Source organism: Symphalangus syndactylus, chromosome 22 (genome assembly GCF_028878055.3).
Source record: "Symphalangus syndactylus isolate Jambi chromosome 22, NHGRI_mSymSyn1-v2.1_pri, whole genome shotgun sequence".
NCBI lineage: Eukaryota > Metazoa > Chordata > Mammalia > Primates > Hylobatidae > Symphalangus > Symphalangus syndactylus.
The window spans coordinates 24,228,937-24,252,304 of record NC_072444.2 but is presented as its reverse complement, the minus strand read 5'-3'; the positions used below and the strand labels follow the sequence as shown (position 1 = coordinate 24,252,304).

The window sequence follows — 23,368 nt, the reverse complement described above, 5'->3', positions numbered from 1 at the left end:
GTTTTGGCAATGGCATTCCTCTCTCCCGTCCCACGACCCTGGAAGATTATTACTACCAGTAAACACGCCAATCTTTGCCCTGGTCTGGCCAGAGGCCCAGAGGGTGCATAGGCGGTGACAGAGTGAGACCTTGTTTCAAAAAACAAAACAAAACTGGGGTTAGGGCAGCTAGCTAGGGAGCTGGGGTGAGATGTGCTGTGCTCACCCTAAACACACTCTGACGAGGAAAGTTGGCGAAGTCTCCTATCTTTTTTTTTTTTTTGAGATGGAGTCTTGCTCTTTCTCCCAGGCCAGAGTGCAGTGGTGCAATCTCGGCTCACTGCAAGCTCCGCCTCCCGGGTTTACGCCATTCTCCTGCCTCAGCCTCCCGAGTAGCTGGGACTACAGGTGCCCGCCACCGCGCCTGACTAATTTTTTGTATTTTTAGTAGAGACGGGGTTTCACCATGTTAGCCAGGAAGGTCTCGATCTCCTGACCTCATGATCCTCCCGCCTCGGCCTCCCAAAGTGCTGGGATTACAGGCATGAGCCACCACGCCCGGCAAAGTCTCCTATCTTACAGTTGGAAGATCAGGCCCTGGAGGCCCATATAACCCACGTGATATCTCTTTCTAGGGTTCCCAGGAGCCGAGATGCCCATTTGAGCCTGATCTTCCTGAAGATCTTTGGGAAGCTCACCTTCCAAGACTCCCCATGATGGGCAGTATTGATTTTTCTGGGTCCCCACATTCCTTAGGGAAATAGGTTCCTCCAGCTCCCATTGGCCCTTTTGTGCTTACCCTGAGAAGTCAGGTCAGGCCACTGTGTCAGGTGTCAGGCTTAGCCTAGAGAGAGTGAGGTGGAGGAGGTGGAGAGTTTAACCCGGCCAGGTCCTCTTCACATAAGCTCTCAGGCAAGCTCCTCAGGGCAGCAGCTCCTCGAGGCCCCAGGAACATGGCTGTCCCATGGCTAGTGCTACTCTTGGCATTGCCCGTCTTTTTCCTGGGGGTCTTTGTCTGGGCTGTCTTTGAGCACTGCCTCACCACGGATATTCCTGCTACCTTGCAGCATCCCGCCAAGTTGAGATTCCTGCATTGCATATTCCTCTACCTGGTCACTTTGGTGAGTTTACTTTCAGGCCACGTCGTAACCTGGGGGCTTCTTCTCTTGTTCTCAGTACCTTACCCTCTTTTCCCTCTTTCACTTCCCTTCTGTCTCTCTCTCTTCAGACTCCCTCAAGATAGACTTGTCTCTTCTGTATCTGCTATTCTGTTTGCCTCTCTTCCCTCCCTCCGTTCCTTCCCCCTTCCCATAGCCTGCCTGCCTTTCTTCCTCCCTCCCTTCCTTCCCTCCTTTTCTCCCTCCCTTCCTTCCTTTTTTCCTTCTTTCCTTCCCTCCTTCCCTCTCTCCTTCCTCCTTCCCTCATTCTCTCCCTTCCTCCCTATCTCCTTCCTTCCCTGCCTCCTTCCCTCCTTCCCTTCCTTCCTTCCTTCCTTCCCTCCCTCCCTCCCTTCCTTCCCTCCTTCTCCCCTCCTTTCCTTCCTTTTTTCCTTCTTTCTCTCCCTCCCTCCTTCCTTCCTCCTTCCCTCTCTCCTTCCTTCATTCTCTCTCTTCCTCCATATCTCCATCCTTCTCTCCCTCCTTCCTTTCTTCTTTCCCTTCTTTCTTCCTCCCTATCTCCTTCCTTCCTTCCCTCCTCCCTCCCTCCCTCTCTTCCTTCCTTCCTTCCTTCCTTCCTTCCTTCCTTCCTTCCTTCCTTCCTTCCTTCCTTTCTTCCCTCCTTTGGTTCCTTTCTTCCTTCCTCTCTCTTGCTCTCTCTAACTCCCTTCTTTTCTTCCTTTAGCATCAAACATTTACCGAGTGCCAATCACTGGGCTCTTTTCTGAGAATTCAAAAACAATTTCAGATCTAGTTCCTGCCTTCCCCAGGCCTGTGGCCTGACAGCCCCTGCACCTCCTTCAGCCGCACACACTTTCAGCCTCGGTGCACTAACTCACCTACAGGTTGTTTCTATTTTATTTTACTTTTTTGAGACAGGGTCTTGCTCTGCTGCCCAGGCTGGAGTGCAGTGGTGCAATCATGGCTCAGTGCAGCCTCAACCTCCTGGGCTCAAGTGATCCTTTCCATCTCAGCTTCCCAAGTAGCTGGGGCTACAGGTGCGCACCACCATGCCCGGCTAATTTTTGTACTTTTGGTAGAGACAGGGTTTCGCTATGTTGCCCAGGCTGGTCTAGAACTCCTGGGCACAAGCACTCTGCCTGCCTTGGCCTCCCAAAGTGTAGGGATTGCAGGTGTGAGCCACTGCACCTAGCCTCACAGGTGTTTTTTTACTTATTCATCTCTGTAAGCCCAGTCCCACTCACAGAGCCTGGTATCTGGTAGGTGCTTACTTTTGTTGATATAATCATACATGAATTTACCCAGCATTTCTGAGTGGGCATGCCAGCCAGGCTCTGAGCAGGGCTTGGAGATTGGGGGTTTGGGGTGGACCAGCATGCACCCAGAGTTGCAGTGGATTTCGAAGCAATGGTTTGACATCTTGTTTGTGGCAGGCAACCTGAGTTAACCCCAATGTCCCAACCCTGGGTGGAGACCTTATAGAAGCCAAACAGCTCCTACTGATTCCAGGGCAGCTGTGGAGGAGGATGAGGAGGCCACGCTTAACTGACAGCAGGGCTTAGGAATAAGGAACAGAGACAGCAGCCGGACTGCCTGAGTGTGTGTCCCAGCTCTGTCACTCACTTTCTGTGTGGTCCTGCACTGTTTACTTAACCTCTCTGTGTCTCAGTTTCCTCATCTGGGAGGGTTAATATGTTTAGAGATGTTTAGTGAATTCATAAAATACATTTCTGTGCTGCTGGAAGTGTTCCCCATGGATTACAAAAACATTCTCTAAAAGATCACTTTTAGAGACACGGACAAGTTCAGTGTACAATGGCATCAATGCCACTGACGCAAGGAGACAGGGCAAAGATGTAGGAAGGGCTCTTGTCTCTCTCATTTGGAGAATGCAATCAGCCTGGAATTAAGCAGTCTCAAGCCAGTGGCTGCAATCCATATGGAGTTACTAGTTGGGTTAGAGCCCCAGGATTTAAAACGAGGGCCTAAGATGTTCAGGTGGCCCAGAGAAATGGAGATTTTTCTGTCAGTGTTTCTCCTCAAAAGTAGCCCACAAGCTAAGCATCTACTGATGACAGCTGCTACGGGCTGCTCACAGGAGACTCTGAGATGGGTCTGCAGGCGCTGAAAGGGTGGATTCAGCTTGTGGCATCGTCTCTCGATCCTTCCAGCACTGGGGCCTCCCGGGGCACACTGCCCATCATGGGGTGATGATGATGAGGATGAAGACATGCAGTAGTGAATGTTCATTCAGTTCCAGAGGACAGATAGACAACACAGGAACAAGAAGTTTAGGGAGGACAAGGAAAAAGCTAAAAAGAGGCTATGGCCAGAAAATCAAGAGCTTTGTTTTGGTATCAGACCACCCTCTGAGCCCTGAAGCCCTCACTTACTTGTTTTGTGGACTCGTGTTTTTGTGCCTTTATTTTCTTCTCTGAAAAGTGAGGATTTTTTTTTTTTTTTTTTCTGAGACAGGATCTCACTCGGTCACCCAGGCTGGTGTGCAGTGGCATGAACACGGCTTACTGCAACCTCCACCTCCTGGACTCAAGTGATCCTCCCACCTCAGCCTCCCATGTAGCTCGGACCACAGGTGTGCACCATCACATCATGCCTGGCTAATTTTTTGCCATTTTGTACAGATGGGGTCTTGCTACGTTGCCAAGGCTGATCTTAAACTCCTGGATTCAAGCAATCCTCCTGCCTTGGCCTCCCAAAGTGCTAGGATTACAGATGTGAACCACTGTGCACGGCCCTGGGGAGGCTTTTTATAGGGCGACATGGGGATTAAATGAGAAAAGCACTGAAAATGCACAGCACAGTTCTGGGTGCTTAGAAAGGCTCAATAAAAGTCAATTATTCATAGTATGCTTATCAAGTCCCTGAAGGCAAAGATGTAGCATTTCTTGAAATTATTATAGATTTAAAAGTTGCTATGAATGATTTCAGCCTTACTAAAATATATAAACAGTAATATAACAAACACTATTGCTTTTCTTTTTCTTTCTTTCTTTTTTTTTTTTTTTTTGGGACACTCTCAGTCTCTCATCATGTAGGCTGAAGTGCAGTGGCACAATCATGGCTTACTGCAGCCTCGACCTCCTGGGCTCAGGTGATCCTCCCACTTCAGCATCCTGAGTAGCTAAGACTATAGGCGCCTGCCACCATGCCCAGATAACTTTTTTGTATTTTTTGTAGAGACCAGGTTTTGCCATGTTGCCTAGGCTGGTCTTGAACTCCTGGGCTCAAGAGATCCGCCTGCCTTGGCCTCCCAAACTGTTAGGATTACAGACATGAGCCACTGTGCCCAGCCACTATTGCTTTTCTGTTTTTGTTTTTGAGATGGAGTCTTGCTCTGTCACCCAGGCTGGAGTGCAGTGGCGCAATCTCAGCTCACTGCACTGCAACCTCTGCCTCCCGGGTTCAAACGATTCTCCTGCCTCAGCCTCCCGAGTAGCTGGGACTACAGGTGCGTGCCACCATGCCTGGCTAATTTTTTGTATTTTTAGTAGAGATGGGGTTTCATCATGTTAGCCAGGATGGTCTTGATCTCCTGACCTTGTGATCCACCCGCCTCCCAAAGTGCTGGGATTGCAGGCATGAGCCACCGCAGCCGGCCTGCTTTTCTTTCAAAGGGCAAATGATGCAATATTTGTCAAGGAGTTTCAACAGCTATTTAAAATTCTGGACCTCAGATATTTCTTTCTTTTTTCTTTCTTTCTTTCTTTTTTTTCTGAGATGGAGTCTCACTCTGTCACCCAGGCTGAAGTGCAGTGGCATGATCTTGGCTCACTGCAACCGCCACCTTCCGGATTCAAGTAATTTTCCCACCTCAGCCTCTCAAGTAGCTGGGACCACAGGCATGCACCACGACGCCTGGGTTTTTTTTTTTTTTTTTTTGTATGTTTTGTAGAGATGGGGTTTCTTCATGTTGTCCAGGCTGGTCTTGAACTCCTGGGCTCAAGCAATCTGCCAGCTTTGGCCTCCCAAAGTGCTGGGATTACAGGCATGAGCCACCATGCCCGGCCACTGGACCTCAGATATTTTTAAAATCTCGATGCTCTCATGCATAATCTTAATAATCAGTTTTCCTCTCTGCCCCTGTCCTAAGTTACCAGCTATAGAAAATGTGGACTCAGAATTGGAAAACCAAACCAAAACCGAAACAATGTAACCTTGTGGCATAGCTAGTGGCCATCACACAGTGCGGTGTGATGTTAAACCTTCCGAGGTAGTGCGATGCCTATGGAGGTTTAACATCACACTGCATTGTTCAAAATCCCCTAAACAGACATTTCCTGTTCTAGATGCTGGAGACAGAGGGGAAGGTGCTGAGACCTTTGCTCGTGAGAAGCATTTGGTTTGGTGGTAGGAACAAACATGCGTGATCATATCCACACAGTAAAGCCCCAGAGGAGTTCTAAAGAAATCTTTAGAGGCAGAGGTTGCAGTGAGCTGAGAATGCGCCACTGCACTCCAACCTGGGCGATAGGGTACTGAGGGCTTCCAAGAAGGCAGTGGCCATTACTATGAGAGGGAGGAGGATGGCCCCACGTGAACATGACTCTTGAGCCTGGATATGAAAGTCAGTTTGGTGCCCAACCACCTGCTGAACAGGTAAGAAAGGCTCCCAGGAAACCAAGGGAGGCATGGAAAAGTCCCACACAGTGTGTGGGCAAACAGGGCAGACAGCTGGGGAGATTAGGGCTGGGGCCAGCCTACCCCGACAACAGGTGCCACGACTTAGGGAGCTCACAGCTGAGCAGGCGAAGATCCATGCTGGTACAACATAGAGGCCTGGGGTTTTCAGATGTGGGTCAGTTGATGGGAAAAGCAGGTGACCTCCACCTTGCAGATCAACTCGTTCTCCTCCAACTGAAGCAGGGAAATCATTATTTTGTTTGGAGTTCCTTTAGGAGGACCTCTTCATGGAGGGAACCGATTGGGGTAGTCCGTGGGACCTCAGACAAGACCCAGTGGGTGCAAGCAAGAGAAAGGGTGGGGCTCACACTGGCCAGGACCCACTGGGGAGACACTCTATGTAGGTGGTCACATCCCATCCTCACACCTCATCCTTGGACCATACACACCATGCTTCTCATTTTGTAAACAAGGGAAATTGAAGCTCAGAGACAGTGATGCCCAAGGCTTTTCAGTTCATTGGAGTTTGGGTTTAGACTTGAGCTTGGATAGGCTTGACTCCAAAACCCAAGCTCTTTCTTGGTTAGCAGTTGAGAACACAAATTTTGCATCTTACTGGTTGAACAACCCTGGGCAAGGAACTTGACCGTGGCATGTCTTAATTTCCTGATTTGTAAAATGGAGCTGATAATTGTGACTGACTTAGAAAGGTTGCTGAGAAGTTTAATTAAGTTAATGATCCAAGCCACTTGGGCCAGTACTGGCACATTGTAAATGTCTAATAAGTATCAGCTGTTCTTGTTCTTGTCATTCTTATCATTCCTGGCTGTTTTCCTTATGACAAAGACACACTCCAAATGTGAGGTCTGTGGAAGAGATTATCCAGAATCGCTGAAATGTACATGAAATATGACACCTTGTAACTATATTTCATGAAATATTCAGATGTTGAATTGTTTATAAGTAGAGTGACCATATTAGTTTAAAAACATATTACTCCCTTGACCTGAGCCCACAACAGACATCCCTAATTGATCACATTGCTCTTTGTCGTTGAACACGGACACAGTTAGGAATCCTTCCTAACACAGAAGAATGATGTGTCGATACAGGTGAGGAACTATCTTTGCATCCCAGGCTGGGGAGAGTCCAGCTCAGAGCTATAGAGAGGGAAGTTGCTGGCCAGTTGCCTTGGCCAATTGGCTTTTCTTTTTTTTTTTCCCCGAGAGGGAGTCTCTCTCTGTTGCCAGGCTGGAGTGCAGTGGCACTATCTTGGCTCACTGCAACCTCTGACTCCCAGGTTCAAGCGATTCTCCTGCCTCAGCCTCCTGAGTAGCTGGGACTACAGGTGCTCACCACCATGCCCAGCTAATTTTTGTAATTTTAGTAGAGATGGAGTTTCACTATGTCGGCCAGAATGGTCCTGGTCTCTTGACCTCATGATCCGTCCGCCTCGGCCTCCCAAAGTGCTGGGATTACAGGCGTGAGCCACTGCGCCCAGCCAACAGTTGGCTTTTCTGTCAGTGGCTTCTTCCCAGTCAGCCCCAAGCTAGGCTACCCTTTGGCACATTCACATCATTATTCAATCAAGAGCCTTTGGGGAGATAAGTTGGAAAACCCAGTCCTCTACCTGGACACAATCCAGAGCCCATGGATTCCTGAAGAGCCCCCTGTACCTACAGGAGGCAGGTGAGAAACTATGAAAACATCCTAACAATTCTAAGTGTCGGGGAATCTACCATCCAGATTCTAACCTCTCCTAACGTCTGGCTTTCTTTTATTACCTCAAACAGGGGAATATATTTGAGAAGCTGGGAATTTGCTCCATGCCCAAATTTATTCGTTTTTTACATGATAACGTGAGAATTAAAAAGGACCCTGAACTTGTGGTTACCGACCTGCGTTTTGGGACGATACCCGTGAGGCTGTTCCAGCCCAAGGCAGCATCCTCCAGACCCCGGCGAGGCATCATCTTCTACCATGGAGGGGGCACAGTATTTGGGAGCCTGGGTAAGGGGCTTCCCTGTGGCTTTGTAGAGGAAGGGCCTCATCTGCATGCATAGCCTAGCTCATGCCTCCCACAAGAACCCTTCTACAGTAGCTTAAAGGAATCAGTTGTTGGAGATTTTTATAGCGTTAATAGCCCAGACTAAGGGCTTTGGGCTCAGGTCAGTAGTTAGTGTGGCAGCCGACATGGGAATCCTTTTCTTTTCTACAGTATGATGGTCTCAGTCAAGATGGGGACAGCAGTGTCATGGTGGGGCCATCATAGAGGCTGTGGACTCCTCTCTCCCCTTTCTACTCATAGTCATTGGCCTGCCCTGTCTCATTTACAATGATCCTAAACCCATGTATTTCCCTCTAGGTCTGCAGTATCATCATGACCCAAGACCCCATCCTTACTTGCCTGCCCCCTTGCACCCCAGCCTCCCAGCGACGGGTCTCCCTGGTTCACCTCTCGCTACTCATATCTGGTCCCCACCCAGCAGCTAGAGGGATTTTTTTTTTTTTTTGAGACAGAGTCTCGCTCTGTCGCCCAGGCTAGAGTGCAGTGGCACGATCTCCGCTCACTGCAAGCTGCGCCTCTCGGGTTCACGCCATTCTCCTGCCTCAGCCTCCCAAGCAGCTAGGACTACAGGTGCCCACCACTGTGACCGGCTAATTTTTTTTTTTTGTATTTTTAGTAGAGACGGGGTTTCACCATGGTCTCGATCTCCTGACCTCATGATCCACCTGCCTCGGCCTCCCAAAGTGCTGGGATTACAGGCATGAGCCACCGTGCCCAGCCTTCCAGAGGGATCTTTTAAAAATACAAGTCAGAGCTTGTCAGTCCTGCACTTAAATCTCCCCTGTGCCCTTCCATGAAACCCAGACTCCTCCCACAGCCTCGCCCAGGTCACCTGTGGTGTCCCTTACCCGTTCACTCAGCTGCAGTCCCGATATGCGTGTATCTGCTGCAGACACTTCAGCAACTTCTCACCACCATTCTCCACCTGCTGTTTCCTCAGCCTCAAAAGATACACTTTCCACCCCTGACATTGCATGGCTGACTACGCCTGGTTCTTTCAGTTGTATCTCAACTGTCCCTCCCCAGAGTGGTCTTAATACCAGTGGGCTGGGGGATGTCCCCAAAGGCCAGTGGGACCTCCAGCTGGTGTCCCTGCTCTTGAAACCATTGTGAGAATGAATTCAAGGACAAGTCAGAAAATAGTGAAAATACAGAGATTTGTTGCAAAGGGAAAAGCACACACCCAAGAAAAGGGAGTGGGATGGACTCAAGAGAGACAGGCACAAAGAAACACTACCTTTATGCATTTCTTTAACCAAGGGGTGGGCTAATCATGAAAGTTCTTGGAAAAAGGTGATGTGTTCTCGGAACTGTGGTGCCACCCATTTGTACACCAAATATGGTGTCCCCATAACTGTCCTGGCTCTGGTGTGTGTGTGTGTTTAATATGTTAATGAACACATAAGGAGGTCCTAGGAGAAACCCAGGTCCAATTCTGTGCCATGTTGCGTCCAGTCGGTCTTAGCCAGCTTGGTCCACACCCTGGCTTTTCAGGGTTTTATCAGCTTCTGCAGCTATTTCAACAGCTTCCTTTTGCTAGTCATGTGAAACTGTTGCCTGGAATTTTCTATTCTTCTGCGACCACCCTGTATAATTCCTATGTCATTTTTTTCCCCTCAGAGATTTCCATCTCTTGTACTTAGGGGTTGATGATGGGGGAGGTCAGTCTTCAGTATCTACTTTCTGCTGATTACGGGTGTTGGTCCCGCCTAGTGTAGGCTTGGAAATCTCTGGGTTCCTAGCCTATGGGTCCCAAGGGTGGGTCATCAAGAGGATCTGAATCTGAGGCAGGGATTGGTTGGAATCCTGCAGGGCCATCCTTTTGACATGGAACTGTTGCAATCTATTAGGTTGGTGTGAAAGTAATTGCGGTTTTTGCCATAAAAGGCGAAAAACATTTGTGCCAACCTAATAGAAGACATAAACTTTACAAAGAGATTAAACAAGAAAGTACCCAAGATCAGAAGTAATAAGACAGCTATTAGAGGTCCCAGGAAAGGTAGGACTCATGTCACACTTGGTAGGTATCCCTGGATGGAGTCCCACATGGTTTCAGCAGTGAGGTTATTGAAATTATACAGCCAGATAGCCTGTTGGTAAAACTTTGAACATGCCGTTCAGCTAATCCTGAATTGTTGATATAAGACAACAGGTATGGTTTATTATCGCACAAACCCTTCTGAGTGGTTTATGCTCTGGTCCTGTTAGGGCCTCGTACAATGGCTTAGTAATGAGCGCAAATCCTGGGATCCAAATCCTGTAAAACCTTGGCACACCCAGGAAAGTTCTAAGTTGCTTCTTTGTTTGTGGAGGTCCTACCTTCAAGATTGCCTCCTTTCATTTGATGGACAAGGTCTGGTTCCCTGGGCTTAGGACGTGTCCCGGATATTTTACTTTACTTCAGGTTTAGAAATCTGGGCCTTGGATGAAGAGAACCTATACCCTCTTTTTCCCAGGAAGTTTAGGACCTGAATGCCATTCTTCTCTGAGTCCTCTCAGAGGGACTGCATACAAGGATAACATCCACATATTAGAGTATCCCCCCCTTTCTAGCTCTAGCTCCCTTAATTCTCATGCCAAGGGATTTCCAAACACGTGAGTCCTATCCCCAAAGCCTGGAGGCAGTACTATCCAGGTGTGCTGCTGGGAAATAGTAGTTCCAGAATTAGTCCACTCACAAGCAAACAAATACTGAGAGTCAGGGTGCAAAGAGAAACAAAAGAAAACATCCATAAGATCTAATACCATGAACAAATTGGTGTCTCCCAGTATTTGGGTAAATATGATATGAAGATCTGGCACTCTAGGATGTAAGGGAATTACGGTGTCATTGTAAGTCTTGAACTACCGTTTGGTTTTTGGACAGGGAGGTCAGGAGTATTACAAGGAGATCGACCTGGAACCAGTAGGCCACGTTTTAACAACTTCTCAGTTAGAGGTTGCAGTCCTTGCCCGGCTTCTGATTTGAGAGGATATTGATCCTTGTATGGGGAATTATTTTTGTCTTTTAAAGAGATGATCACTGACTGAGCATTGCTTTGCCAGGAGTTTTTTGGTTCCATACTTGCAGGTCTACTTGAGACCTTATTTCGGTGTGTGTGGGGGTCTCCTGTTTTTCTGAGACTGGTTTAGAAACAACAAGCGTTGCCAATAAGGAGGGCTTTCTAGGGCCTGGTAAAGTGGCTTCATTTATTGGGATGGCTAGGAAGTCCCATCTGTGTGGGGGTTCAGTCAGGCTGGTGGGAAAACTTTTAGTTATAATAGCCACAAACCTTCTTGGAAGGCCTGAAGGTTTTCGCTAAAATCTCAGGATAAGGTCATGGCTGAACCTAACCCTTGCCTAACCTAACCCTTATCTTGAGTAAATAACTTAAAGTGTGTACAAAGGAAGATAGAATAGTTTATCTAAATAGCTTGTTTACTCATGTGGTCCTAATACTAACCTTTGATTATTCATGGGCAAGACGGCCCTCTCTGGGGTAGGAGCGACCAGGTTAATTACCCACAGGTGTGTTGACTCAAGCCTTTGTCAATTAATCTTTACTGAATAAATACGAATCTGGCTGGCTGGTCAGGGCCATGGCCACTGACCCTTTACAGCACCTTGCTTGGTGTCTGTAAGCGGCTCAGACGCTCAGCCGGACTGGCAAAGCAGAATATCTGTGTCAGTGCATGTTATTCATCTGTTGTTGGGTCAGGGTCTCGCACATCCCAACAAACAAATGGGACATTCTGGCATAACTAGCAACTCATGAGTTACTATATATACTATATAGACTATACTATACATAGTCCTAGCCTGCAGCTCAGGGGTAAAGTAAAGCACTTTGATTTTGGGGTGCCATCGACACCTGTGACACTGTAGCTTTTGGAGGATAAGGGCCCAGGGTGGCTGTTTAGGAGACAGTAACTGGCCCCTGAGTCAATTACGAAATTAATATTTTTACCAGCCACGTCAGAGTCACTAAGTCTCCTCAGCTGTGATGACCATGATTTTTGTGGGAGCTGCCAGGAACCTCAGGCCTCTTCAGTTCTCAGTTATGGTCATTACGGCATCGGGTGTCTTTCTCTCCCTTCAGATCTCAGGACAGTCCCTTTTCCAGTGGTCCTTCTACTTGCAATGAGGGCAGGGTCTAGGTGGGCTCCCTGGCTGGGACGGTCATTGCCCCAGTGTCCCAACTTTCACACTTGAAGCAGTAACCATTGCCTGCAGGTTTGTTGTTAGGCCTGTTTGACCCATGACTGAAGCCTCCCTCTGGGTGACTCTGGGTTTGTGGGGCACTGGTTGCAGAGTTACAATGACAGCTATCATTCGGGCCTGTTCTTCATCCCATTGTTTGCCATGTCGGATCTTTTCAGCCTTTTCAGCCCTGTCCCTATTATCAAATATCCCAAAAGCTACATCAAACATTTGATTAACAGGCATTTGGAGTTCCAAAGCCAATTTCTGTAATTTTCTCCTGATGTTGGGCACTGACTGGCTAATAAAGGGTTCTGATAAAGAGCCATGAAGGCCTATATATATGGTATTTCAGTCCATTTCTCCTGACATTTACAAAAAAGACCTAATCACAAGATGGTATTAAAATTTAGGGTTTCATTCTCTGGCCATTGCACCCTATTTTCCAACTTATACTGGGGCCAAATGGTGTTACAGAAAGAAATGAGTTTCTTCTAAGCCCATCAAGTTTAAAATTATTCCAGTTTTTAAGAATGTGTCCCAAAGGGGAGTTGGCAGAGATGAAAAGTTACCCATGGCCTTGGCTTGTCCTTGGCATGACTTGAGAGAGAAGGGGAAAATAACAGTAAGGTTCCCTCATGGATGGACTGGTCTTGGCATTTTATGAAGTGTTCCTTATGATTGCCCAGCTCCATGTCCATGCCAGGGAGACAGGCATCCCAGTTCCCTTGGCTAGCTGCCTCAGTGTCCAGGCATCCGTGGAGCCCTACTGTCCTCGGCATCCAGGCATCCCTGGAGTCTCAGTGTTGCCCAGGCATCTGTGGCCCCTGGGGCTTTGGAAATGGGAAGGTTTAGAAGGGCAAGCTGTGGGCCTGCAAGCTTGCTGATATCCATCTGAACATTTACCACCAGGTAAAGCTTGGGAGTAGAGATGATTCAGTATGGCCAAAACATAGGGACCTTGAAGGGAGCACTTGGCATTCCAGAGAACAGTATCTAAGGGGCCTGTCCTGCTGTGTCTAAAGAGTTCACTAAGCTTTCGGGTGAAGTGTGAGGAAGAAGCATGAGAAGAGAAAATCACAACAGTAAGGTTTAAAGAAAGACAAGGACAACACATTTCCCAACTAGCGTCAGTGTCTTGGCACAGCTGGTCCCTTGGGAAAACAGAAGACCCTTCCCAGGAAAAAGTCATAGTACTCCTTGGAAACCATCCATCCACTGCCTGGTATGGGTTTTTACCCTACCACCCTCATTAGCCTCATGTTAGGGAGGACCATGGTGCCTCAAAGCTACTCAGTGTAAGGCTGGGCATGGTAGCTTATGCCTGGAATCCCAGCACTTTGGGAGGTTGAGGCAGGTGGACTGCTTGAGCTCAGGAGTTCAAGACTGGCCCTGGCAACATGGTGAAACACCCCTTCTCTACAAAAAATACAAAAGTTAGCTGGGCATGGTGACACATGCCTATAATCCCAGCTACTCAGGAGGCTGAAGCAGGAGGATTGTTTGAGCCTGGGAGGCAGAGGTTGCAGTGAGCTAAGATCACACCACTGCACTCTAGCCTGGGTGATAGAGAAAGACTGTCTCAAAAAAAAAAAAAAAAAATCAAACAAACAAAACCCAAAACTACTCTGTGTAGGTTGAAAATTTCTCATCTCTGCTTGTCACCCACCCATCAGTGTGAATTGGGTTTTCCAGCCTGAGGGAGCAGCAGGGAGGCAGGCTGTAGTTAGCGCCAAGAAACAAGGAAGAAAGTAGTAATTCCAGAGAACAAGAGAACTCAAACTAAGGTTGGAGCGGGACTTACTAATTGCCAGTTGTTCTAAAATGGGAGTGATGATATTCCTGACTGGCTCGCCACAAAGATGATACTGCTGGTCTGGGGGAGGTCCCCAAACACCGGTGGGACGTTGACCCTCGCCAGTGTTCAGGCTCTTGACACTATCATGAGAATGAATTCAAGGACGAGTCAGAAAATGGTGAAAGTACAGAGAGTTATTGCAAAGGGAAAAGCACATAGTCAAGAAAAGAGTGCAGGCAGACTCAAGAGAGACACCCGCAAGGAGGATTGGGGCTGCTACCTTTATAGGTTTCTTTAACCAAGGGGTGGAATATTCATGAAAATTCCTGGAAAATAGCGGAGTTTTCTCGGAACTGTGGTGGCACCCATTTGTACACAAAATATGGGTGTCCCAGAACTGCCATGGTATTAGTGGGTGTGTGTTTAGTATGTTGATGAGCATAGAAGGAGATCCCAGGAGAGACTCAGGTCAAATCCAGTGCCATGTTGGGTCCAGTCTGTCTTAGCCAGCTTTGTCCACATCCTGACTTTTCAGGATTTTATCAGTCTCTAGCTTCTGCAGCCATTTCAAATTTCCTTTTGCCCATTGTGTGAAACTGCTGCCTGGAATTGTCTTGTCTTCTCTTCTCCCCTTCTCTCTCTCTCTCTTTCTTTCTTTCTGTTTCTTTCTTTCTTCCTTTCTCTCTCTCTCTTTCCCTCTCCCTCTCCTCCCTTCCTTACTCCCTCCTTCCCCTTCCTTCGTTCCTTCCTCTTTCCTTCCTTCCTTCCTTCCTTCCTTCCTTCCTTCCTTCCTTCCCTTCCTTCCTTCCTTCCTTCCCTTCCTTCCTTCCTTCTTTCCTTCCTTCCTGCCTCCCTCTTTCTTTTCTTTCTTTCTTTCTCTTTCTTTCTTTCTTTCTTTCTTTCTTTCTTTCTTTCTTTCTCTCTCTCTCTCTCTCTCTCTCTCTCTCTTTCTTTCTTTCTTTCTTTCTTTCTTTCTTTCTTTCGCAACACAGTCTTACTCTGTCACCCAGGCTGGAGCACAGTTGCACAATCTCAGCTCACTGCAACCTCCACCTCCCAGATTCAAGCGAGTATCGTGCCTCAGCCTCCCAAGTAGCTGGGATTACAGGCGCGTGCCACCACACCCGGATAATTTTTGTATTTTTAGTAGAGACGGGGTTTCACCGTGTTGGCCAAGCTGGTATTGAACTCCTGACCTCAGGTGATCCTCCCGCCTTGGCCTCCCAAAGTACTGGGATTACACATGTGAGCCACCGTGCCCGGCCTGGAATTTTCTATTCTCCTGTAACCACCCTGTGTTATTCCTGTCTCAGCCTCCCTGGACATCTTATCTAAGAACTCTCCCTGCTGACTGCTGCCCTGCCCTGCACCCTGGTCTCCACCCCCGGCTTCATCCTTGCTAATTTTCTTCAGGTACTTGACACAGTCGGAGCTCATTTTGTTCTTTCACGGGTTTCCTTATTTAGTAGTTGCACCCCCCAGGCTAAAAATGAAGAGTGCAGGAAGTTTTGTTTGTTGCTGGATCCCCAGTGCCTGTTGTTTTCATTTTTTGAATTGAATGAATGAATGCACGAATAAATAGATGGATGGATGGGGGAATAAGTGGATGAAAGGATGAGCTTGCGAATGAACAAATGGATATGGATGTATGGACCGATGCATGGACACATGAGAGAAAAATTTGCCCACGGGAAAAGGCGGGCTTCTCCTGGTACATAACTTCCCCAAGATTAGGATGTACTGCCACCTGGTGGTGGGAGTGACGATGGACATTCTCTAGCTGGATCTGTTGTCATGGGAACAGAACCCAGTTCCTGGCCTCATGGACCCGACAGTCACCTGAGGGAGCTGGACACTGAAGTTATTGCAGATCATGATAACACAGGTGGCATGGAGAATGACTCACAGCATCATTCCGATTTAGCTCTTCTCATCAGAGAAGTCAGATTTGAGCTCAGGCTCAATGGTTGAGGAGGATCTGGCCCTTTGGAAGCCGGAGAAGCGTCTTCTAAGTGAGGGCCGGGGCTAGAGGGAGGCACTTGCTTCGGACTCCCGATTCAGAGGGTGCCAAAACATTCATTCATCAAGATAAGTAATATTTTAATGCAATGTTTAAAAAAACAAATATTAATGCAAAAGAATTATGATGAACAAAATGTCAAAATGTATACACAGGCAGGACCCAACAGGGCGGAGCAAGTGTGCAAGTGAAAAGTAGAAGCCTGTTTATATACATATATATATTTTAAGGACAGGGTCTTGCTCTGTCACCCAGGCTGGAGTGCCATGGCGTGATCACAGCTCACTGCAGCTTCCAACTCCTGGGTTCAAGTGATCCTCCTGCTTCAGCCTCCCGAGTAGCTGGGACCACAGGCATGCACCATCACCCCCAGGTAATTATTTATGTATTTGTTTGTTTATTTTGAGACAGGATCTCACTCTGTTGTCCAGGCTGGAGTGTAGTGATGCAATTATGGCTCACTGCAGCCTCAACCTCCTGGGCTCAGGTGATCCTCCTGCCTCAGCCTCCTGAGTAGCTGGGACCACAGGCATGTACCACCATGCCTGGCTAATTTTTAAGTTATTTGTAAAGACAGGGTTTCCCTGTGTTGCCAGTCTAGTCTTGAACTACTGGGGTCAAGTGATCCCCCCACCTTGGCCTTCCAAAGTGTTGGGATTACAGGAGCGAGCCACTGTGCCTGGCCTAATTATTTTTACAGAGACGGGGTCTTGCTATATTGCCCAGCCTGGTCTCAAACTTCTGGGCTCAAGTGATCCTTTTACCTTGGCCTCCCAAAGTGCTGGGATTACAGGTGTGAGCCACTGCACCCAGCCAAGCCTATTTAAAATTTTGATATTTTGTTCAACATACAATTTTTTGGCATTAATTGTGATTTCTTAACTGCATCCAAATGTTATTTTTCTGTATGGCTGAGTGTTGTGGGGCTCCCTTGATTTTGCACCCAAGGCGATGTCTTGCCTACCTCACCCTAGTCCCGGCCCTATTAAGTCTAAGTGGAAGGGACAGTAAGTGCAAAGCTCTGAAACAGGGACGACCTGACATGCTTGGGAAAGGAGGAATGTCTGGGTTACATCGGGAAGATGACACCCAGGTTGGCCTGGGGTGGCTAGCAGAGGTCTTCGCTTTGTCTGGGCCTTAAAATCACCTGGGAATTTTAAAGTCATATTCACACCCAGATCATACTCCAGGCTAAGTGGGCAGGACCCAGGCATCAGCATTTCTTTTTTTGAGATGGAGTCTTGCTCTGTCACCCAGGCTGGAGTGCAGTGGCGTGATCTCGGCTCACTGCAACCTCTGTCTCCCGGGTTCAAGCAATTCTTCTGCCTCAGCCTCCTGAGTAGCTGGGACTACAGGCATGTGCCACCATACCCAGCTAATTTTTGCATTTTTAGTAGAGATGGGGTTTCACCATATTGGCCAGCTTGGTATCAAACTCCTGACCTCGTGATCTGCCCACCTCGGCCTCCCAAAGTACTGGGATTACAGGCGTGAGCCAGGGCATCAGTATTTTTAAACAGCTCATCAGATGACTGCAATGTGCAGCCAGGACTTAGACCTGCTAGTGTGGAAACTTCAACTTAGGGGCTGACTGCTCTGACTCAATTTAGACCCCTCTGTGCCTCTGGCTCCATTCAGAACCATTGTCACCTCCCTCAAAGAACATTAATGAAGCATGCACCTACTTCAGCAACCTCCCCCATACCCTGGAATTACCTGGCATGATTTAGAAAATCCTGATGCCTGAGCTTCCACCCTAGAGATTCTGATTTAATTGGTTTGAGGTTTAGCCTGGGCCTGAGGACTTGTAAAAACTCCCTGGTACCTCTATGTGTGGCTGAAGTTGAGAATGACTAAATTAGAAGTGTGTTTGGCAGTGATTCTGTGTCTGCCACTGTGCTAGTATGTTCTACGTACTCATATTAATGGACCTGACTCTCAGAACTTCATATGCACCACTCTACTAGTAGAAACATCCCATCCAACCCTTGTTTATTTCTTGATCAACATAAATATGTAGTTATTATTAATATCCTAGTTAGGCATGCCTAACTTCCCTTGGTTTTGTCCATTTCAGATCACTAAGATTTCCAGGTCCCTGGTTTCCTCCACTGTAAAATAAATGTTTCAGAAAGTGAGCCCCAAGGTGAATTTGAACCCCAAAATTCAGGAGGTTGGGGACAGTTGTATGATTTGGCCTGGCTTGTTGGCTCTGCCCAGGCAGAGGAGGCAAGGACAGAAGCAGAGAGGATGCCACACCCCACACCAAGACTGTCAGCTGGCTCTTCCTAGGGGCTGTGGTGAGATGGTTTGGGTCCTACTCATGCGCTGCTGCTCTGACTGTTTTTGTCTTGCAGATTGTTACCATGGCCTGTGCAATTATCTGGCCCGGGAGACTGACTCTGTACTTCTGATGATTGGGTGAGTTGCTGGAGACAGCTGGTAGGTTCCACAGGGGTGAGAGGAGATAGGGTAAGTTCATGGGTGATTTGTAGATCAAAGAGGCCCTAACTCCGAAGAGGCAACTCTTGGACACGCATCCACAGAGACAGGCGCAGCAGTGCTCGAAAGAGCAAAAGCCTGGAAGCAAACCACATGTCCATGAACAGGGGCGTGCATGAATAAACCGCAGCACAGCAACTGTTAGATTACATAGCCATGAAGATGTTATGGATTTTTCCATAGCCATTTAAATAAGTGAACTAGAAAGGTGTACCATATTGCAAATGAATCTTAGTAGTATAAAACTAAGTGAAAAATCTTCAAAAAATTACATAAAGCCTGATACTCATTTTGCAAAGGTAAAAACGTTAAAACCAAAAGAATACTTTCGAGGAATACACAGACACAAGACAATGTAACATAGAAAGAACAAAATGATAGATACAGGATTAAGGGTTACCATTCATTAAGTTGGAGGAGAAGCAAAATGGCATGATGGTGGGGTTGGTGAAGGTGATGGGCAAGATTCTGGCTGTTGTTTGGGGTGATGGTTCTGCAGGTGCTTATTGCATGGCTAAAAACTAACTAAGCTTCTGGTCCTACAGGAACTAGTGTTGAGAGTGTCTTAAGATACAACCTTGGTCCTAGAAAAACAAAAGGGAGATGGGGGCATCTTTAGAGTGGATGGAGGGGGCAGTAGGGGCTACTCACTAGGATTCTGGTTCTTGGCCCAAGAGATCTCACATCACTGGGAAGGAGTTTAGAGAAGGCCAGTGAGAGAAATTAAAATCTTCCTTTTTAGATTCTACCTCTACAATGGACCTCGTCAAACCTTAGCTGCCCCTAGGCTTTGGTAGACAGAATAGCTGTATGACTTAAACAAAGTCACTTAACATCTCTGGTCCTCTCTGATGAGATTGAGGAAGCCAGCACTTTCTAGTATTCATCAACATACCTCCCAGGTAGCTTGCCATTGTGTCTGGAATTCCACCATTACAGTCTATGTCACCAAAGACCTTTGTGATAATAAAAACATCCCTTGAACAGGTAGCACATAAAGGTATCAATAAGCACCTGCATTAATACCTTGTAGGAAATTGCTTAGGATACCATTATCCCAGATACTTAGACCTGGTGCACGGGCCAGGGCAGTTTTGATAGAGTGGCTGATGGAGCTGCATGCACAGAGAAGGGCTTCCAGGAGGCCGCAGGGAGACAGTAGCTGAGAGGAGACTCCCTGAGAGACATTGAAGGGAGGGAGCTCTCTAAGGCCTGGATGGGACTCCCTACCCGAGCTCTTGGAGAAGATGGGTCTTTTGACCTTTGGCTCTGCGAAGCCTTCACCTCTGGGTGAGTTTCTTAGTTTGGGCTGCTATAACAAATTACCATAGATGGGGCAGCTTAAACAACACTTTGATTTCTCACAGTTTTGGAGGCTAGAAGTCCAGGATCAGGGTGTCAGCATGGTCTGGCTCTGGTGAAGACCCTTTTCCAGGCTGTAGACTGCCAGCTTCTCCTTGTATCCTAGCATGGCAGAAAGAGAAGCCAGAGAGCTCTCTAAAGCTTCCTTCATAAGGGCACTAATTCCATTCACGAGGGCTCCACCCCCGTGACCTGATCACTTTCCTAAGGCCCCACTTCCTAATACCCTTACATTGCAGTGTAGGATTTCAGCATGGGAATTTTAGGGGGACACACACATTCAGTCTATCACAGTGAGCAAGAGAGAAGTGCAGGGAGGCACAGGAGAATTTCTGCCTCTTTTTGGCAGGTCAGAGATTTTGCCACTAGAAACTGCCTAATATTTGTTATCCCCTTCATCATATTGGAGTCATATATTCAACATTTGGTGAGGAGTATTCATTTCTAGAAATGGGAAAAATGAAAGCTGAGGTTTGTACTCTCTGCTACCAGGTGCAGGGGCCACCTCCCTGCAAGGACCCTCTAAGAAGCGTGTGTTTTGCCTGAGCTTAAATGGGAACCTACTTTGATAACATTGATAGATTTATCAATGTGTTGACCATCTAGGAAATGGGCAATAAGATTATTGGGCGATAATTGTTTCCTAGATGGGCACTACATTATGCTGCAATCAATCAAACTCTATTTTGAAAGATGAGGCGTTAAATTAACTTTTAAAGGAAACAAAATTCAAGGTCTAATAGAAGGCAGTGTTTTCAAACTGGTTCTTTTGAACCCTAGGGTTCCCTGTGATGCCTTAGAGGCAGCTATGGAGGTCAAAGAAGAAGGAGAAACAGTGAGGGCTTATGTTCCTTACCCTTGGGCAAAACCAGAACAACTGCATTTGTTTATTTTATACAATGGGGCTCATATAATTTTTTTATTCGAAACGAAAAAAGTAATTTTGTCATGCTAAGTTGAAAGCCACTAGTCTAAGGTGTTATTTTTCCTTATGAGCTTCTTCCAAATTTAATGTGATAATTAGAATATACCTTTTTGATGTTTTCTTTTCTTTTTCTTTTTTCTTTTGTTTTCTTTTTTTTTTTTTTTTTGAGATGGAGTCTCACTCTGTCTCCCAGGCTGGAGTGCAGTGGTGTGGTCTCAACTCACTGCAACCTCCACCTCCCAGGTTCAAGTGATTCTCCTGTCTCAGCCTCCCAAGTGCCTGGGATTACAGGCTCCCACCACCACACCCTGCTAATTTTTGTATTTTTAGTAGAGATGGGGTTTCACCATGTTGGCCAGGCTGGTCTTGAACTCCTGAGGTCAAGTAATCCTCGGCCTCCCAAAGTGCTGGGATTACAGGCGTGAGCCACCACCTGGCCTTGATGTTTTCAACGATAGATTGTAAGAACAGAAAAGACGATTAGCAGCAACTTCAACTTAACATTTAAGAGAACAATTGTTTAGATAAACTCTCTGCTCCAATCAGTTAAGCCAAACTGTTTTATTTTTTATTCATTCCTTTCTATTATCTTAATCTCAATTTATGCATTAATTAGCTTGTTCATTACTGTTTTTAAAAGCTCATTTTAAAGTTCCTTTTCTTTGACCTTGAATTTATTTGAGGGGACATACTTCGGAAACCAAACCTCAGGATATTTAAGACCAACCCCCCTAGTGTTGTTCACCAGCCACTGGCACCTGGGTCTTCCGCAGCTTGAGCTGTGGGTTTCCAGGCTAGCTTTCCGTCTCTACAGAGCCAAAGGTCAGAACACTCCCTGCCGCTCTTGCCTCCCACACTGGAGTGCAGTGGTATAATCACAGCTCACTGCAGCCTCAACCTTCTGGGCTCAAGCAATCCTCCTGCCTCAGCCTCCTGAGTAGCTGAGACTACAAGTTTGTGCCACCATGCATGCCTAGCCAATTCTTTTAAATTAGATTTTTTATTTTTTTTCGTTTTGTTTTTGAGATCGAGTCTCGCTCTGTCATCCAGGCTGGAGTGCAGTGGCGCGATCTAGGCTCACGGCAAGCTCCGCCTCCCGGGTTCAGGCCATTCTCCTGCCTCAGCCTCCTGAGTAGCTGGGACTACAGGCGCCCACCACCACACCTGGCTAATTTTTTGTATTTTTTTTTTAGTAGAGACGGGGTTTCACCATGTTAGCCAAGATGGTCTTGATCTCCTGACCTCGTGATCCACCCGCCTCAGCCTCCTAAAGTGCTGGGATTACAGGCATGAGTCACCGTGCTTGGCCTAGATTTTTGATTAAAAAAAAAAAAATTCTGCCTGAAAATAACTTCCCCTTGACTTTAACTTTAGTGTCCTCTCTCCCTTTCTCTACAGACGAGCAGTGGGACTGGTGGTGGTTTCATTTGCCTTTTTATCAGCCATTGCTGATTGTTTTGCTCCCAAAGCAAATAGTTCAATGAAAACAAAGTTGCATCACCTCGTATAGAGTTTGCGGGAAGCTGACAGAGCACAGGTTTGGGGTTAAGAATCCTTGCCTCTGTGACTCTAGGCAGGCTCTTCACACGCTCATAGGAAGACAATGGGGATAAAATCCTTACTTCATAGGGTTATTCTGAGGATTTAATCAGATATAGTCTTGTAAGGGGGTTGAGGATTCTGTTGAAACAGCTCCCTAGCAACACTGTCCACACCGGCTTAGTGTTGCTCCCTGTTTTCGTTTTAGGTACCGCAAGCTTCCTGACCACCATTCCCCTGCCCTTTTCCGAGACTGCATGAATGCCTCCATTCACTTCCTGAAGGCCCTGGAAACCTATGGGGTGGACTCCTCCAGGGTTGTGGTCTGTGGAGAAAGCATCGGAGGCGCGGTGGTGGCCGCCATCACTCAGGCCTTGGTGGGCAGATCGGATCTTCCCCGGATCCGGGCTCAGGTTCTGATTTATCCAATTGTCCAGGCATTCTGTTTGCAGTTGCCATCCTTTCAGCAGAACCAAAATGTCCCGTTACTTTCCCGGAAGTTCATGGTGACTTATCTGTGTAACTATCTGGCCATTGACCTCTCCTGGCGTGATGCCATCTTGAACGGCACTTGTGTACCCCCAGATGTCTGGAGGAAGTATGAGAAGTGGCTCAGCCCCGACAACATCCCCAAGAAATTTAAGAACAGAGGCTACCAACCCTGGTCTCCCGGCCCTTTTAATGAAGCTGCCTATCTAGAAGCCAAACATATGCTGGATGTAGAAAATTCACCCCTGATAGCAGATGATGAGGTCATCGCTCAGCTTCCTGAGGCCTTCCTGGTGAGCTGTGAGAATGACATACTCCGTGATGACAGCTTGCTCTATAAGAAGCGCTTGGAGGACCAGGGGGTCCGCGTGACATGGTACCACCTGGAGGATGGTTTTCACGGATCCATTATCTTTTTTGATAAGAAGCCTCTCTCTTTCCCATGTTCCCTGAAGACTGTGAATGCTGTAGTCAGTTATGTAAAGGGCATATGATAGTAACCCTGGGGCCCTGAGGAGGAAGGGGCAAGTATGGACTCTACCAGAAACTGGGTGCTTTAGTGAGTTCTATTTTATTGACGAAAGAGGTGCTACATCAATGCTTGGGGCAGCTGGGAAGGGTGAGAAGTAAGCTAACAGTCTTGCTTAGTATTCAAGAAAATCCAAACTGTGTCTGTTTCCTTCCAACACTAACAATGTCCATTGCTGGATCTAGCGACATTCTGTAACTTTCCCATTCAGGTGAAAT

The 23,368-nt window shown here is 47.2% G+C and overlaps 1 protein-coding gene across 1 annotated transcript; it reads left to right on the top strand.

The window, feature by feature from the left end:
- Positions 1–932: 932 nt before the first annotated feature.
- On the top strand, positions 933–23,115 carry AADACL4 (arylacetamide deacetylase like 4). Its single transcript, XM_055261255.1, has 4 exons — positions 933–1,100; positions 7,532–7,748; positions 18,162–18,225; positions 22,341–23,115. The coding sequence occupies exons 1-4, from the start codon at positions 933–935 to the stop codon at positions 23,113–23,115; spliced, it is 1,224 nt and encodes a 407-aa protein (XP_055117230.1).
- The last annotated feature ends 253 nt before the right edge of the window (positions 23,116–23,368 follow it).

Coding starts and splice junctions, on each gene's coding strand:
- AADACL4 (XM_055261255.1), top strand. CDS start 933: ATGGCTGTCCCATGGCTAGTGCTACTCTTGGCATTGCCCGTCTTTTTC. Junction 1,101..7,531: donor TCCTCTACCTGGTCACTTTG/GTGAGTTTACTT, acceptor TACCTCAAACAG/GGGAATATATTTGAGAAGCT. Junction 18,226..22,340: donor TCTGTACTTCTGATGATTGG/GTGAGTTGCTGG, acceptor TTTTCGTTTTAG/GTACCGCAAGCTTCCTGACC.